This window comes from Lycorma delicatula, chromosome 8 (assembly GCF_047948215.1).
Source record: "Lycorma delicatula isolate Av1 chromosome 8, ASM4794821v1, whole genome shotgun sequence".
Classification (NCBI taxonomy): Eukaryota; Metazoa; Arthropoda; class Insecta; order Hemiptera; family Fulgoridae; genus Lycorma; species Lycorma delicatula.
Window position 1 is genome coordinate 112,929,006 of NC_134462.1, and position 18,264 is coordinate 112,947,269.

General features: G+C 36.7%; 1 protein-coding gene across 2 annotated transcripts in view; it reads right to left on the bottom strand.

Moving 5' to 3' along the window:
• LOC142329012 (discoidin domain-containing receptor 2-like) overlaps positions 1 to 18,264 on the bottom strand; it is a 313,027-nt gene that overhangs the window by 78,930 nt on the left and 215,833 nt on the right. For both annotated transcript variants that reach the window (XM_075373255.1, XM_075373256.1), the window contains one exon: positions 15,880 to 16,027. In XM_075373255.1, the coding sequence (XP_075229370.1) occupies positions 15,880 to 16,027 (148 nt within the window). The remainder of the gene's footprint in view (positions 1 to 15,879; positions 16,028 to 18,264) is intronic.

The window sequence follows — 18,264 nt, forward strand, 5'->3', positions numbered from 1 at the left end:
AACTCTCTTTTAATCTTACATACTCATAGCTTTTAACTTTTTTATTCTCATGTTTATAACATATATAACTCTGCCATAGGCTGTGTTGAGAAAAAAGGAGGGAAAATATATGGTCATTCCTGAGTTTTGGGGACACTGATGTCGAGAGATGTTTTCATTAAATACCATGATTCTGTAGTTTGCAAATTTATCTGCTTACATGATCAGCAAATTCTATTCTAATAAGAAACAAGTGGAGGTGAGCAAGTGTATCTTAATTAAAATTTTTCAGGTAGGATATAGTTACTCCTACTGAAGGATCTTATCCTTTAGATTAGGGACTGAGCACTGGATTAACAAACCAACCTGATAAAAGATTTACGCTCGTTGTGGATCTTAAAATACAGCTTCAGAATGGACAGATAAATTGAAATGGAAAATGTATTTAAGAAGTGGTTGGGGGAAGATTTTCAGAAGATGGGAAGATTGCAGAGGGGGGATAGGAGGCACAAAGATGACTGGAAGAATGTAATACAGGAAGCTAGGACTCTTCAAGGGCTGTAGTGACAGGATAAGATATAAAACTTATATGGTTACAACAGTTGTCAACTGTTGATATTAAAAGTAACATTAAATAAACAATTTACAACTGAAACATTTGCATACATAATATTTTATCGTTATTGCAACATTCCACAAGATAAGAGTGATATAATTCATGAATAAATGTATAAGTATTATTTAAGATCATAGAATTCTATTGGTAATGACCAGTAAATAATTAATAACCTAATTCATCAATTCTTTTTTTTCAGTGATAATTGAGTGCTGATTAAAAAATTGTGTTTGTTAACGCTTTTAACATAAACATTTATTTAAAATAAAGTATCATAAAAATGGTATATAAGGTATTATGATTATGCTAATTAGTTCTAATCTTCCATGATTTACAAAAACTTCCTAACAACAGCTTAATAGCTTTGATGAGAAATTACTCAACTTCCTAAGGATTTATGCTCATATACTCTAAAGGATCTAGTTCCTAGAAGCTAGGCTTCCTTTATTGTGTCCAACTAACTGTAAAATTTCCCTTTAAAACTGGGAAAAGGTTATATTGATATTACTCTTGTAACACACTGTGCAAGACCGATAATGGGAATTTCTGGTTCAAAGCTATTACTGATTGCTGCTTAATAATCTATAAAATAGCACATTTCATTCAAGGTGAGTCAAATGAATCAGGAAGCTATTTCCTTAGTGAAACTAAAGACCAAGATAGGCTGATTACAGAGTTATACTGCCATTGCATGTCTAGTATGTAGCATGATGCAAATTTGTAGTGAAAGAAATTAACTCCAATCTCGGAGGGTACTTCATACCTATGATATAGAAAAGGATTCTGTTGCCTCACACGCAAAGCTTAAAGCCATGTTGTAATGAATAACAAAGTCTGTTTTCCAAAGCAATAATGGTGGAGTAGAGATATTCTGGAAGACCTCTGATCTGAGTGACTCACAAATAGGGATGAGGGCTATCATTTTATAATACATTATCAATTTTTATACATGTATTAAAGTTAAATAAGAACATCTGAATTAATTATATGATTTATTTTTTGTTGTCTGTGTTTAGTAATTTAATTTTTTCGCAGTGAAATTACACTATTTAAAAAAAGCAATGATAAAATGACATCAAAGCAGTCATCAGAAATAAATAAAATGTTTAATTAACTTGAATAAAATCAACCCACAACGAACAGTTTCAAGTAATGCATACTGATGATCTTATGGAAGTATTATTTTTCCAATGGATATATATAATAATATATTATATTTTTTTCCTAAGAATTTATCTTTGCTGATGAGTTTGAAGCTTAATATCTTACTTTATAATCATGTTCAAAATTTTAAAATGTTATTATTTTATCCCAATTACATTTTTGTTAAACTACAAACTTTGATTATGTTATGGATAGATATTTCATTTCAAAAACTGAAAAAAAAACATTGTTAAAATTACAGAAAATGATCTTTTCTGACTGTTTTTAGCTGATTTTGGTAGAATAATTTTCTCTAGTTTTAACTATGTTCATTTGGAAAGGTGAGAAGAGCTACAACACCAAAGAGATGAAGTGACAAAGTGAGCATACATTGACTGATTAAAATAATATTATCGAAAAATTTAATATCATCTCATGAACATTTAAAATAAATATATATCCTCCAAGTTACATAAATATCTTTTTAATATTCATTTTTGTAGTTATCATTATATTTCGAAAATGATTTAATATGGTATGGGTAATAATCTAAACGTATGAAAGTTGGATGCGCATTTCAGAGTTGTGCAAATGGTGTCGAGTTAGTGTCAGTCATACCATTTGAGGTTCGAGTCTAGTAAAGGTTTATTTATTTATTCAAGATCTATTGGCATGAGTGTCAGTTGTTTATACAACAATAATGTATGTACAAGCTTCATGTTATTGCTGAGTATAATAATAAAATGGTAGCCAGTAAACAGGACTAACGAACAGATAGCATTAACATTTAATTACTATGATTAGCACTTAATCTAAACAAAAAAAAGGGCTTAATTATTGTGCTACCATAATGCTAATGACAGTATTTTTACTTTTAATTTTTTGGTGATTAATTCACCACAAACTTCAAGTTTATGTGTGTGAGTGTATGTGCGCGTGCATGTGGGAAGATGGTGTAAAAATTTCGTAAATTGTAAAAAATTCCAAGATAGATTGATACCTAGCAACAACCAAATGAAGAGGTGAGATGCTACCATTCTACTATAAAAATAAAATATACTTTATGTTTTTTTGATAAAAACATACTTTCAAAAAGTAAACAGTATCTTTTAAAACAATAAAGAAGAATTGGAATAAATCTAGGACATATTATGAAAACGCATTATGAGGGCAAATTAAGTCATTTCAGTCTAGATTCCGTAATTTTTATTTAGTGATGCTTCTTTCAATTGTTTGTAATCTAATTTTCTTTTACCTAACATTTCATGAATAATTTTATGTTTTATAAAATCGTTAAATTCAATAAATTTATAAAACGGATGCATATATGTAAATAAAGTGCCATAATTATGATTGATCTGACTCACAAATACTCTAAAAAATGATAGTTATTCTTAAGAATAAGAAGCATCTCATGCCTGACCCCCTGCAGAGTGAATTAATTTTTTATTAATTTCATCACCAGGTCAAATATACAGTTCGATAACAGCAAACACAGCCCACCGAAATGCAGGTGATTTTGAGCACTAAATTGACACACCTTTACTCTGTCTGCTGTAGGTACTGGCTATATATTGAACATCATTAACTTCAAAGAAAGTAAATATGAACAGTTGGTTTAAATTTATCACAGCTATTAGAAACAATGGGAAATAATAGTGTAAAGCAACAAATCGATTCACCTTTTTGTAATGGAACAATGTGTTTAGATAAAGTCATTCAACTCAGCAAGGAAATTGAAAGAGAATATAAAAAAGTTAATTTTAAAAATAATTGTACAATTCAGTAAACAAAACACGAACAGAATGAGTAGAATGTTTTTACCACCTGCAAAAACAGATGTTGTGAGCAGGGAGCTTAAATATATAACTACAAATTAAGCATACAATATATCATACAGTTATTTATGAACATAAACCGTAAATGTTTATACAGGTAAGTTTATATACTAAACAATTATCTTAACTGTAAATACCATACAAAGGTATATAATAGGACGCATTATATTAACAAAAATGATGAAAACCTATTTTGAATTTAGTAAAATATCTTTAACAATAAATATTATTTTTTTATCATTAATTTTACAAACAGTTAATTAAAACCAAAATAATTAGTCCACTGATGATTTGTTTTCTACATTAAATAAGTTGATAATAAGAAGGATTCAGAATAAGCAATATAATCCCAAAACAAAAGCTAGAGATATTCTTTCTATTACTTGGTTAAATGTAAAATTGTTTATAACAGTTATATTGTAGATGATTTCCTTAGAGGGTGTATTTTACTTTACAGCTAGAATATGGCAATGAATATTATTAAATTATAATCCATTATATTAAAAAGTGGCGATATTGTAGTTTAACTTTGCTGGCATTTGTAGAGAGATTCAAATTTAATCTTTCTCTTATGATAACGTTGAAAATTTTTTTAATGGCTTTATTATATTACTTCTTTTCTTATTTATTTTTGTTCTTAACAAAAGCAAAAAAAAATTATATTTTTACAATTTTATAAAAATATTTTTTAAAATAATTACAAAAAAAAAATTGAATCGTCTGATCGCTTCAAAGCGATCAGACGTGCTGTTGTTGAGCTCCTTGATTTTTGTGATTTTGACCGGGTTTTTTGTTGTGCTTGTTGGATTCGTGCGTTGGAAATTGTGGTGAATATTTCTCTGGACATGTTTTTCTAATTTTTATGATTTTTGGTTTGAGGAATAACGTTTTATTAAGAGTTTATTGTGTTTGACCTTATTGCCAAAGGTAATACGGATGATAGTTGTTCCGTCTTTGTGCAATACAAGATTTGACAAGAGTTCTAAGACAAACAAGGACTTAGGAAATTTTTCATATTCTATTATAGTTCCGAGTGAATTATTTCAAGTCTTGAGACACTGTTATAAGGGGATTACATTTCTTGGTTTTTCTACATTCTCCTTTATCCTATCCTCAAATCCTCCCCTGGATCTATCCGATCTGTGTCCCTTCTGATCCTGCTACCAAATTTTTGAAATTTTCCGAACCCATTTTTGAGGGGGTAGATATCCTCAACTGCCCCATTTTTTTTGAACTTATATATTTTACCGTCCCCCAAAAATTCCCCCGAAATACGACGTGTGGATACTCAAATTACTTGGAATTAGCCCTGAACAAGAATCTTCAATCAGATGAGGCATAGGTCCCTCCCTTTGGAAGAGGGAGGAAGCTCATTGGGCACCTCTGAACCCTCCAGTGTGCCCCAAAAGAAATCTGTGGAATTAAAAGGCAAGAAGAGGTTCCGTCAGGCATCGTCTGAGGAAGAGGAACCCCCAACCCGGTAGGCGGGTTGAAGGAATTATCCAATCGTTTGAGGTTGGTTTTACAAATTTTGAAGCAAAATCTGGGTTCTGGTCTCGGTAAGCATATTTTACAACTTGTGAAGGAAATAACAGCGGTTCTTAATGGATTTAAGGAACTTTCTGAGATGTCCCCGCCAGGCGATACAGACCGATGTCGTGCGTGAGCCGGATATTAATGACATACTTACAGCTAAGTTGTTGGATGAAGAGATTATTGACTTGCTACTGCGTAGCTGGCCAGTGTAGTGGCAGGGTAAATAAGTTGAAGGCCCTGCCTCCTGAGTCCGGGGATATCTGTAGATTTAGTTCGAGCGCGGGGGAAAGATGATGACCAGACGAGATCTGCGTCTCTCAAACCTGGAGATATAGTGCATGACGTGTCGTCAATCATGGGGAAGTACTCGGCCTCCTCTGACAGGAATAGGTTAAAGATACATTATAATTCTTCGGCCGGCGAGCGCGCCTCTTAGGCGGTGATACTGAACGCACTGAGACGTGTGCTACTGAATTCGAGTCCTCGGTGTTCATTTTGCCCGCTGGATCTGTCGGAAATCATGTGAGAAAACCTTTTTTGGTCTTTCTGTTAAGGGAACGTACTGAGTAAAAATCGTGGCGCCGCAACCAGTTGATCCTTTAGGTCAGATGCAGTCTGAGGTGGGAGGTCGGAAACGGTCAAAGCCCCCAGTAGAATACAGTCGAACGGTTATTGTCCGGGCGGAGGGCAAACCATATGCTGCCTTGCTCCGAACAATGAAGACGGCAGTGACAAAAGAAGAAGCGAGAGAAGTTTTACTTTAAGGCGGGACAGAAATGAAGAATTATATGTCAAGAATAAAAGGCTCGACTATGGCGGAGCAGTTTACCTCTGTGCTCAGAGACAAAGCGGCTGATTTATATGTTGATGTGCGGTCGCGTGGTGACAGGCGAGCCGTAGGAACCCACCGGCTTGGTCTAATGGTTAACGCGTCTTCCCAAATCAGCTGATTTGGAAGTCGAGAGTTACAGCGTTCAAGTCCTAGTAAAGCCAGTTATTTTTAATGGATTTGAATACTAGATCGTGGATACCGGTGTTCTTTGGTGGTTGAGTTTCAATTAACCACACATCTCAGGAATGGTCGAACTGAGAATGTACAAGACTACACTTCATCTACACTCATACATATCATCCTCATTCATCCTCTGAAGAATTATCTAAACGGTAGTTACCGGAGGCTAAACAGGAAAAAGAAAAAGGCGAGCCGTAGGACACATAAAAGATATAGATGCAGACATTACTGAGTCAGAAGTAAAGGCAGCTATTACAAAGATCGTAGGCGAAGAGGAAGAGTTTAAAATCTCCTCAGTCAGACCCGCATTTGAGGAAACGAAGAACGTGATCGTCATAACTTCACTTACGGCGCACGTAAATTAGCTAAAAAGAAGATCAGGATTGGTTGGGTCCATTACAGAGCCTACATTAGAGACAACTTCGAAAGATTTTACCGATGTTGGAGCGCGGACACCGAAGTGCAGTGGACCTGATCGGACGGAGTCAACTGTGCCGGTAAGGGTCGTAAGGCGATCGAATGTCGGGAGAACGTAAAATGCATTACTTGTGGTAGTCACTTACACCCCACCGGAGGCTGGATGTGTGACTCGCTCCGAAATGATTAGATTGCTATTAACAAATGGCAATCGGAGTTCGCTCCCCCACCATCTCGTGGGGGAGCTGGTGAGGAGGTATCGAGTAGACCTCTTGATCACAACAGAGCCAAACAGATATGTGGTGGCTAGACAAGATTGGTGTGCTGACACTGATGGGGACGTCGGCATACAAGATGTTAGCGGTCGTTTCGGGTGGCAATTGTTCAAACGTTTGAATGGAATCATTGCCGTTGAACTTGCAAACGCAGTTGTGATAGGGTGTTACATATCGTCAAATTATTACCTGGTGATTATGATGAATTTGTTGGCTGTCTACAAGGTGTGGTTAACAGAACCCCTAAGAAAGTCATCCTAATGGGAGATTTTAATTGTAAGTCAGTGGTGACGTAGCGATTACATGAATCATCGCGGTGAAGTATTGGTTGATTTTATTCAATCAACTGGAATATACAGTGTAAATGATAACACCCCGACTTTTGAGGCCAGAGGTCACTACTCTGTCCTCGACTTGACTCTACTGGACGACAGATGGAATTATGACTTGTGCATTTGGCGAGTATTAGATGAAGAGACGGCGAGCGATCATCACGCGACTTACCTTAACAGAGCTGATCCTGCATTTCTTTTTGCTAATCGGAAGATACCTCTATCTCTTACTCAACGTCAGACTGAACTGGTGTTACAAATGTTTCCTCCAGAATTGCAGATGTTCATCGGCCGACGCCGGACATGTTACAGGAATTGATCCGACAGAAGATGACACGAATACCGACCCGTGATGGGGGATTCAGACCTGTCTATTGGTGGTCAACTGAAATAGCTGATCTTAGAAGTCTTTCAGCGCAATAAACGTAGAAAACAGAGATTACGTCCTAACGGCGGTGCAGCTTATGAGGCCGCTGGGCAAAACTTTTTAGCTAGCAGAAAGTTGCTGAATTACAAGATAAAATGCGCCGAGGGTAAAATGGGATGAACTATGCCGTGATTTGGATAATGACCCGGGGGTGGAGGGGGGGTTTGCGAAATAGCCATGAAGCGCTTCGGCCGATGCTTGCTCATCCTCGCGAAGGATCAGGTGGCTCAACAAGTTGTTAAGACTTTTTCCACGTCCAGCTCAAGAAGTTATCCAAATTATAGATTGTGAAGTAAGACGTTTCAACCTAAACGAAGTTACTGCAGCCTTGAACAAATTAAAAGAAAAGAAGAGCTCCGGCCCGGATGGGGTATCGAGGTCCATTCTATAAAAGGTCTTATGCAGAAGGTTCCTTGGCAGATGGTTAAAATAGTTAATTATGGACTGGAGACAAGAAGCTTTCCCCGTTGCTGGAAAGAGACGCGGCTGGTGTTTCTTTCCAAGGCTAGGAAAAAAATGATTAGCCGCTGCAGTACCGTTCCTTATGTTTAATTAACAATTTGGGAAAGGCCGTAGAGAGGATGCTGGCGTTCCGTATCATAGACGAACTTAATGCGTGCGTCGGCATCCACGACAGTCAGTATGATTTTTGGCGGGGGCGGTCGACCACTCAGGCAGTAAACAAGGGTTGTTGAATGGGCGGCCAATATTCGGAGAGACACGTGGAGGATCCGGCGTATACCCAGGCTAATCTTGTTGGACGTTAGAAACGCTTTTGGGTCCCTACCCTGGGAAGTCATTATGTCAACCCTGAGAATCAAAGGTATAAGTAAATACCTCCAGAAGCAAATTAGAGGGTATTTAAGCAAACGATAAATCACTGCCGAAATGGAAGGGAATCCGCTTACTTTTCAGACTTTCGGGGGAGTCCCCAATGCTCTGTTTTGGGTCCTTTGCCTTGGTTAACTGTATACGACGAAGTTCTTAGACTGCAGATGCCAAAGTGTGTAGAATCAATAGCGTATGTCGACGATCTTGCCGTCTTTGTGGGCACCAAGATTGAAGAAGATCTACAAGAGCGAGGCAATACGGCCCTTAATACTATTAACGTGTGGTTTGGGGAGCAAGGACTCCACTTGGCTCCTTGAAAGTGTGAATTTATAACGCTCTCGGGCAGAAGAGTGATAAGACCTATTGACTTGCGTTTGGCCACGTTGCCTTTGCAGCCAAAGAACAAAGTTAAATATTTGGGTGTAATTTTAGACAAGGCCCGTCAGTTTAGTGAACACGTGAAGAGATGTTGTGAGAGCGCAGAAAGGACTATGAAACCTTTAAACAAGATATTGTCATCCCAAACAGCACCTACGGCTTCAAAGAAGAGATTGGTCATGACCGCGGTCACCTCGGCGATGATGTATGCCGTTCCGGTCTGGTTTGTGGCAGTGAATGTGAAGAGAAACTTGGCTAGGTTAAGAAGTATACACAGGACTGGACAGGACTGTATACACATACTTAAGAAGTATACACTACTGGGTGTCGCCTCGGCTTTTAGGACTGTCTCGTATGAGTCGACTTGTGTCCTGATGTCCATTCCTCCATTTGAACTGTTAGTGTAGGAGAGGGTGAGCAGGCAGGGTGGTATGAGTAAGGGTGAAGTGAAAAGAATCACCCTTAATCCTTGGAGGACTGGAGAGACTTCAGTTTGGACACAAAAATTAAAACCAGATCTTGAGACATGATGCAATAGGTGGCACGGAGAAGTTCATTTCAAACTAACCCAGATTTTCACAGGACATGGTAATTTTGAAGCCTTTCTACATTGGATAGGAAGGAGAGTGTCATCATACTGTATGTTTTGTCCTGGAGACAATGCAGTTGAACATACGCTCTTTCTTTGCCCAGAATGGGATACCCCAGTGATGGCGGGCAGGTTTAGATGGTCTTTTGCCTGAGAACTTAATCAGTTACATGTTCGCAGCTGAAAGGAATTGGAGGTTGGTAGACACATTCACTACAGAGGTTATGGGATTAAAGGATACTGAAGGTATTATGCGCGGTTTCTAGTGTAGAATAGGGTGTGGTGAATAGCTCCATTCGTGAAGGCTCGGGTGTGTCGGTTCCGATGATTGGGTGGAGACTCCTGGACTTTTTAGGCTTTTTAGGCTGGGGACTAAAAGACAGGTGTGCGGTCTCTGGGGGGAGGTCCGGGACGAGACAGTTGTAAATAATTTGATCTCGCATGATGGACAGGTTATTTACCTAAAGATAATGTTTAAAAACTATTCCCTCTCTGAATTGTTTTTCAAATTTAAGGCTGAGGCTAAAAATTTTGATTAAATTTTGTAAATTCAAATTTTTAATAAATTTTTATTTCAATAATTTTTCAATCTTATTTTCATGAAGTGGATATAATCCCACCATTAGTAGATGAATGTTTTGAGGGAACTTAGAGCCTTAAAGTATAACTAATCGCTAGGTGCTTGTAAAAAAAATTAGTCATATTATTGATTAATAAATGGAATTGGGGCATTACTGATAAAAATTTATTTGTTAATTTTTGATATTGGAGAAACGGAAGATAATTCAGATAAATGGCTTCAAACCATGACAAGTGGTTCCACTGTGTGTAGTGGTCATATCATCGATCACTATACAAAATGTGTAATGTGGTCACACTTTGTATTACGATTAAATACAAAGTGTGTCCAAGCAGACTGTCAAAGTTGTAAAGGAATTTCTCTCAATGAATCCCATACGTTGAAGAGAATGCTGGAGAGTACGAATGCAGATTTAGAAGAGAAAAGACACAATGATCAAAATTTGTATTATACTTGGTATAACTGTGTTCATTTAAATCTGTGAAAGTAACTACTTTTGTTAAATACTTTGGTCTGGTAGTCAATTCAGATTTACAATAGAAATTCCATGTATTGAAATTAAAAAAAAAAAACGAATGGTTTGTGCTTTTAAATAAGTGAGGAAATATCCTCCCCAGAATGTATCATAAAGTGTTTACAAAGCTCTGATGTGATCTCACATGAATACAGTATTGCATGTCAGTTGAGTACTTTAAATGTTTTTGACTACAGTATAAAAAGTTGTGCTAAGAAAGTTTGACAGAATTATGAATTTCACAGGTTAAATACTTTATAATTTTTTAAAGATTTTAGTATATTACCATTAAAACATTTGTTTGTTTATAAAATTTTAAGAATGTCTTTCAACAGAAGTAGAGACTGCAAAATAAAAAACACAAGGAGTATGGAAGACAATCATACTTGTTCTTCTAGTAAAAACTTTTTTTAAAAAAAGTTAAAAACTTTTAAAGAAAACATAAAAACTTTTTTAGAAAATCTTACATATACATATGACTCAAAGTATGTAATATGTTAAATAAAGAATTAAATATACAACTATTGAAGAAAACTTCCCAGAGAGAGAGAGAGATAAAGAAATGGTTATTTGAAATCCAAAGTACTGACGGGCTGTTTTGAAGACCAGAATAGAGACTAGGTAGTTGTTATTGGATAAATTATATTTAGATGATTAAATAATATTCAGATAAGGATTTAAACTCACACTAAAAAGATCAACAGTAAACTAAAGTTAATTTTCAATGTTTAATTTTTTTATAAAATAATATATATACAAATAATGTATGTGTTCATGTGTAATTAATTTAAAAAAAAAATTGTTTATATAATTAAAAGTAAATTATTTATTTAAACTTCACAGTAAAACAGTGTAATTATATTCTATTATTTTGTTTAGAAGAAGTTTTGTATGTTATATAAAAGGCACTGGGGTATTTTCGGGTGTTTAAGTACTCCAAAATAATTTCTTGTGTAACATCAGTAATAAAAATCTATATTAATGAAGATATTATTATTCATTTTGGGAAAGAGTGGTAGTATGATAGCGATGTACAATATTTAACAGGCATTATGAAAGTGCGCACAGAGTGCGTTCCTGTAATTTATTCCTTGAGATCAGATTTTCATGTGACAAAAAGGTAGCATGAACGCAAACGAAATAGTAGGGATCAATAATGAAAAAGAAAAATATTTTTCTATGTATAATGGTTTAGAAGAACTACTTAAACTACTGAACAACAGCTAATATACAATATTGAGTGAGATTTGAAAGAATAAATCACTGGAGGAGGTCATAAAAGACAAGTACATAAAGAGGATTATAATGAGAAATCAAAACTACATTAAATAGTAATTAGAAGTAAATAAATAAATAAATATTCTTTCCAGATATTTTACAGATTTTGTATTTTTTTTTTTTAACTCCCCCAAGACGACCAGCCCACGCTAAAATGCTTAACACAGTCGCCTCAGGGTTTCATGGCAACGCAGTCTGCCCTCCCTAGCTAGTCCGAACTCGGACATCCCATCGGGGTTTCTCGTGCCTCCTCGAATACATACTAATCACCTCTTCTGGTAATCAGAATTTTTCTCCGCAGGAGAGCACCCTTCCAGTCCCTATTGTACCTGATCAAGACATACATTTCGTTTGCCCTTCACAGTTACGTGTCCCCCCATGCACACCTCGAAGGTCCCCCCATGCCATCATCGGGGGAGCTCCGACCCACCCACTCTTGGGCGTGAGTAGGCCCGAACACCCTAGGCATAGAGGCTGCCTCCCTGGCCCCTCTAGCATCAGATGGACTAGTATCTCTCCTCTATCACCCTCGCATTCCCATGACCCCTCATTACTTGTTGCGCCATGCCTCCTTCGCCGTCAGCGGTAGAGCACCGCACACAATATCCCCCCCACTCCATGTCCATCGGTATATCCGGCAGCATAATCCAACAACAACATGAGCAAAGACACATAATACAATCATAAATTCCTAACCTAGCGAAGTACATTAACAACTACAAAAACAAAACATTTCGACGCCTCTTTTGACATCAAGGGCCGTGTGCACGTCAAGGGGGTTCCTCCTGCCTCTTCGCTGTTAGTACGAGACGAGCCACTCTCTCTACCTCCCTCCACCCATTCTCACTCTGGAGCATGTGTCTGACAACATTATCTGGTGTTAAGGCCACCGGAATCTGACATCTCTCGTTCTCCCACCTGACACAGTCAAACCAGGTGTGTTCGGCTGTGTCAGCTGTCGCACAGTACCTGCAACCCGCCATTCTCCTCCTCTTGAAGCGATGCAGATAGCTATCAAAGTTCCCATGGCCCGAAAGTAGTTGAGTGAGGCAGTATCCAACTTCACCATGCTTACGTACCACTCAAGCACTCACGTCCAGAATCAGACGCATAGTCCACCGTCCTACCTGGCTCGCCTCCCACCGTTGCTGCCAGATGGCCATGATCTGCGCCCTTGCATTCTTTGTTTACGCCTTCAAACCGCAAGCATCGTTCCTCAACCAATAGGTTTATTGGCGGCGTTCCCGCAATGACGCAGATCGCGCCGTAGGAGACTGTCCTGTAGGCACATGTCACCCGCAGAAGCAGCCTCCTATGAGTGGCCTCCAGCTTCCTCCTGTACTTCTGAACCGCCACTGCCCTTTTCCATGCAGGGGCCGCATACAATAGCACTGATGTCACGGTTGCAGCTATGACTCGTCGACGTTTCTCTCGTGGTCCTACTGTGTTCGCCATCAGCCTCGAGATAGCCCTCAGCTGTTGTTCTGCACTCTTTATTGCTTCCTCTACATGAGGTCCGAATGAACGGCGCTTGTCCATCCAGACCCCGAGGTATTTGGCCCTCGAGACTTGGCTTATCTCTGCACCATCGATGGTGAAGCGCATCTCCCTTAGCTGGCGTCGACCTGCAAGCACCAGCGCCTCCGACTTTTCTGGTGCTATTTGCAGACCGTGAGTCACCATCCAATGGTGCACTATTGCCAAGGCAATGTTTCCATTGGCCTCCACCTGCCTCTCATCCCTTCCTTTGATCAGTAAGGCCAGGTCGTCGGCGAATCCGAAGTCTTCAACCCCCTCCGGATAAGCCTGGCAAAGAACTCCATCATATATGTGATGTTCCACAAGAGAGGGCCAGCACCGAGCCTTGCCGGACTCCCGCTCGCATCTGAAACACCCGTTCGCCAGTATCCGTGAACGTGCACACTTCCCTGTCACTTAAGTAGTTACTAATGATCGCTTGAAGTTGTCCGGAGACTCCTTTCGCCCTCAACGCCTGCCCGATGACCTCCCATGGCAGGTTATTGAAGGCGTTCCGGACATCCAACAGTATCAGGGCCGGAATCGCTCTTGTCCGCCGCGTATCATTTGCTGCTGCGTCGACAGAGTACATTACCTCACGAATTGCGTGGACCGCTGACATGCCCCTTCCGGAATCCAAATTGACGACGGGAGAGTCCTCCTTGCTCCTGTACCTCTGCCAAGAGCCGCCTTTCCACGACACGTTCATACATCTTGCCCAGTGTACTGAGTAAGCACACTGGACGGAAAGATCCTGGCTGGTCTGGACTCCTCCCCGGCTTGGGTAGAAGTACCAAGCGTGCCTTCTTCCAGCATGATGGGAAAGCACCCCGCGTGAAGGCCTGGTTAAAACAGTCCAGCACCGTCCACGGGAATGCCCCCACCACCATCTTGGCCACCTCCCCTGGAATTCTATCCGGTCTCGGACCTTTCTTGGGGTTGAGCGCTGCCGCTGCCCCCTCCAGCTCCTGAAGCGAGATTCGCCTTGGCTCTCCTATTGGCGTCGTCTGCCACATTTTACAGATATTACTTTTTGATAAATTAAAAATCTAGGCTTAAATAAATTTTTTTATTTAAGCCGACTCCTTTTGATAGCTATGCCAGGGAGGGTAGATAGCCAGGGGTGGAGGTTTAGTCGGTAGTACGCAGGTATACATACGCTCTTTCTATAACCTAGCGGGACCTGTTAGCGTCACCGACACTGCTTCGGCGACTGTAAAATGGATTACTCACCTCTACAAAAAAAAAAAGACTCCTTTTGATGCAGTATATGCCCTTTATATCTTCCAATTCCTATCTATTAAAAAACACAACAAAACTAAGAATAACTCCATTTAACACCAAAGTTATCTCATCAAATTTCATTATTGTAAATTCTGAACCTGAATTATAAAGTTAAGTAGAGCGTTTTTCACCCTCCCCCCACCACCGCACACAAAATTTAATAATTAATCAAGGATATTATTTTTTTTTTCCTTCCAGATCCATCAAATTATACTTTATTAGAGGAATATGGAGGTTAATATTTTATATCCAGAAGTAAGTACTTGACTTCTTTTACATTTAACAGCTGAAAAAGTGTAAGCATTAAAAGTTAGCATTACATCCCAATTTTTATTCAATTAAAATTATTATAACAGTATATGAATGGTCAAATATAACACATTGAATAGTATATAAAGAAAATACCTGTGCCAACAGTTTGAATAAATTGGCAAAATGAAGGCTTTCAAAAAACGTTTACAAAAATAATTTAAATCTAAATTTTGTTAGTCATTTCGATTGTTAAACAATCATCATCAGTAGATACTGACAAATTGATAATTAAAAAAACAAGTTATAATGAAGAAATAATAATAAAAACAAATAAACAAATTTATGAAATAATCTTATAAAGCATGATCTGTTGGTATGATTATATAATTAATAATTAAAAAACCCACATACCAACAATTCTTTTATATACATGTTCAAGCACTTTCAGAATAAAATTCCATAACCAGGAACTAACAAATTTTTTTCATATGCTCAGATAAAAAAAACTTCTTTTATCATTAAATCTTTTATTTCTTTTTTAATCAATTTGTAGAACTGCAGTTCTAAAAATTGATTAAAGAAGAAAAAGTCTATATCTTAATTAAAAATCTGCAAACAACAAGGAATTAATGTAAAATATTTATTTCTTCAAAAATCTACTTTATTAACTTTATTTAAAACTGTAAAATAACATAATTAGATATTCATTATTCACTTAAATAAATCTGTGACAGCAGGGTAACTTTCAAAACATTATATCTTCGCTAGGATAACAGTTATAATTATTGCCAGTTAATGATACTGCAAGAGTCAGGCTACAAATCCAATTTGAAGGTATAATTAACATTGAATATTTATATTATTGGTGTACTTAGATTTTATTAGTTGAACTAGTGGCAGTGTCACAAGAATGCTCAGCCTGAGGACTGGAAAAAAGAACAAGACTGTAAAAGGGGTTATTGTTTGTTATGTAGTAGTACATATAAAATAATAACATACATACATACATACATATAAAAAAATAAACAAATAAAAGTAAAGATAAATGTTTAAAGTAAAGATTTCTAAATGTTCACTCACCATTATATGGACAACCCTGAACTTCAACACGAAGACAAACCGTCCTTCTGTGCACACTGTAAGGTAATATTCTTATTTGACTGGCAAAAAAAGGAGGCATTAATCTATGGCTCACAACTGTTGATGTATCACTATTACCGCTTAAAATCTGTAATAAATTTAAAGTAAAATAATTTACTATTAGGAAACAAAACATACAACTATTTATTCTTGTAGCAGGCTAATCTTTATATTTCTTGGAAAGCATATTGGATTAGAAATGTAATTTTTAAAATTAGAAAATAATCAAGATGGTCAAAGATAGTTACGTCAGGTGCTGAGGAGGGACAATTGATTAAATATACTAATTTCATCTTTATCGATATCCCTTATTTTTACTTCATACATCTTCTAATATACTTGGATTGAATAATTATGCATTGGTGTCAGCCTCTTCACTGTAATAAAATGGTAAAGCATTTTATTGGCTTACCATCAATGCAATAAAATACCTTAAATATAATTTTCATTAAATTAATGTGGGTTATGCTCAATAATGAAAACTACAAAAATCTTCTTTGCTTGATACCACTACATTTCTACCTGTAGATAATTATTTATTAAATCTTTTAATATTAATTTAAAAAGATTAGAAAATTATACATCAGCAGCTTAAAAAAAAATCATTTGTTGTTCAATTCAACTGTGACTACCAAATTTTAATTATTTATTTTATCATCCCAATGTACTGCTCAGATGTGTGTACCACCGCTACACTGCTAATAATGTAAGTTCAATTTCTCGTCACATGAAATATTTAAATGTCTTGTTAGATAATATGATGTGCAATTGATTTAATTTCCAATAAGATCAAATAAACAGGTCTTTATTAAGATGATGTTATCAAAATATTAAGTTTTATTATCATTAAACTTGACTAAAATATTTCTTTATAAAATTATTTTTATTATTTGTGTTTATATTTATGAATTGAATGTGCAACCTTTGTTAAAAACAATAGTGACTCGCCTACCTCTATCAAACCAGGCAACAGCCCTGTTTTCATGTAACTCAGCAAAATATTTTAGTCTATATGAAATTATTCTTCCAATATAATTTTTAATAAATTAATGACACATTAAGATCTTTATACCAATTTATTTAAAATAAAATTAAAGATTTCCTTTTACAGGGAACATTACTCTGTAGATTAAAAAAAAATATATTACTAATTAAAAAAAAGTTTAATTAAACATTTATGAGTCCCCATTTAATGTGTACTTAAAAAAAAAATGATTAAGTAATATTCATTATTGACTTCTGAATTTATTATTTTTATTTATTACATAATATATAGTGTTAAATTACTTCTCTTTTACTTTTTTCAACTGTGCATTTTGTGATGCTGTTCTCAGGAAGATTTTTAATATATATTTCCTTGAACGATCAAAGAAATTGCAAACAGGTTGAAAATCCCGTTGACTGTGTGGTACATCGTTTTGTATGTATTTTGTTATGTGCAAGGTTTATTTTGTTTATTTTATTGTCTGTAGAAATTCATTGTCAAATTAATGCCATGTATGGGGACAGTGTAATGAATGAAGGAAATGGTATTGTTTATTTACGGTCAAGAGAACATCTATTCATGACAAACAACGCTCAGGGCATCCTAATCTCATTACTGAACAGCTGAAAGAGCAGACTGACAGACATGTCAATGAGAATCAGCATTTCATGTTAGACAAACTTAATGATAAATATCCTGTACGTTCACAGTCTCCTTGTTACATGAAATCATGAATTTTCACCTAAATTACCATAAAATCTATGTCCGACGGGTCCCAAGGATGGTGACAGACAATTAAAAAAATGAAAATGCATGTTTGTTGTTCTGTCAATATTGGAGCAATAGCATTTAGATGACAATGAAATGCTGAATCACATAGTGACTGGTGATGTAATGTGGGTTTCGCACTATACTGCAGAAAGTAAATGTCAATAAGTTTAGTAACATCATTCTCGATCGCCTTCAAAGCCAAAAAAGCATTGAAGCAAACACTTTCAAAACGCAAAGTGATGGCCACAATTCTTTGGGATCATCTCACTTAATGAGTATGAGTTTATGCCTCATGGAGAGACAATCAATGCTGACTCATAATTGGAAATTTTGATGAAACTTTGTCGGACAATTCAAAATCCCTGGCATGGTCTTTTGACTCGTGGAGTGTGTTTGCTTCATGACAATGCACCTCCACATGTCGCTAAAAAAACTTGTGAACTTCTCATAGGTTTCGTACGGGATGTTTTTGATCATTTGCTGTACAGTCCAGATCTTGCTCCGAGTGATTTCCACTTGTTTACAAAATTGAAGGAGTTTAATGGAGGGAACCGCTATGAAAGTGACAA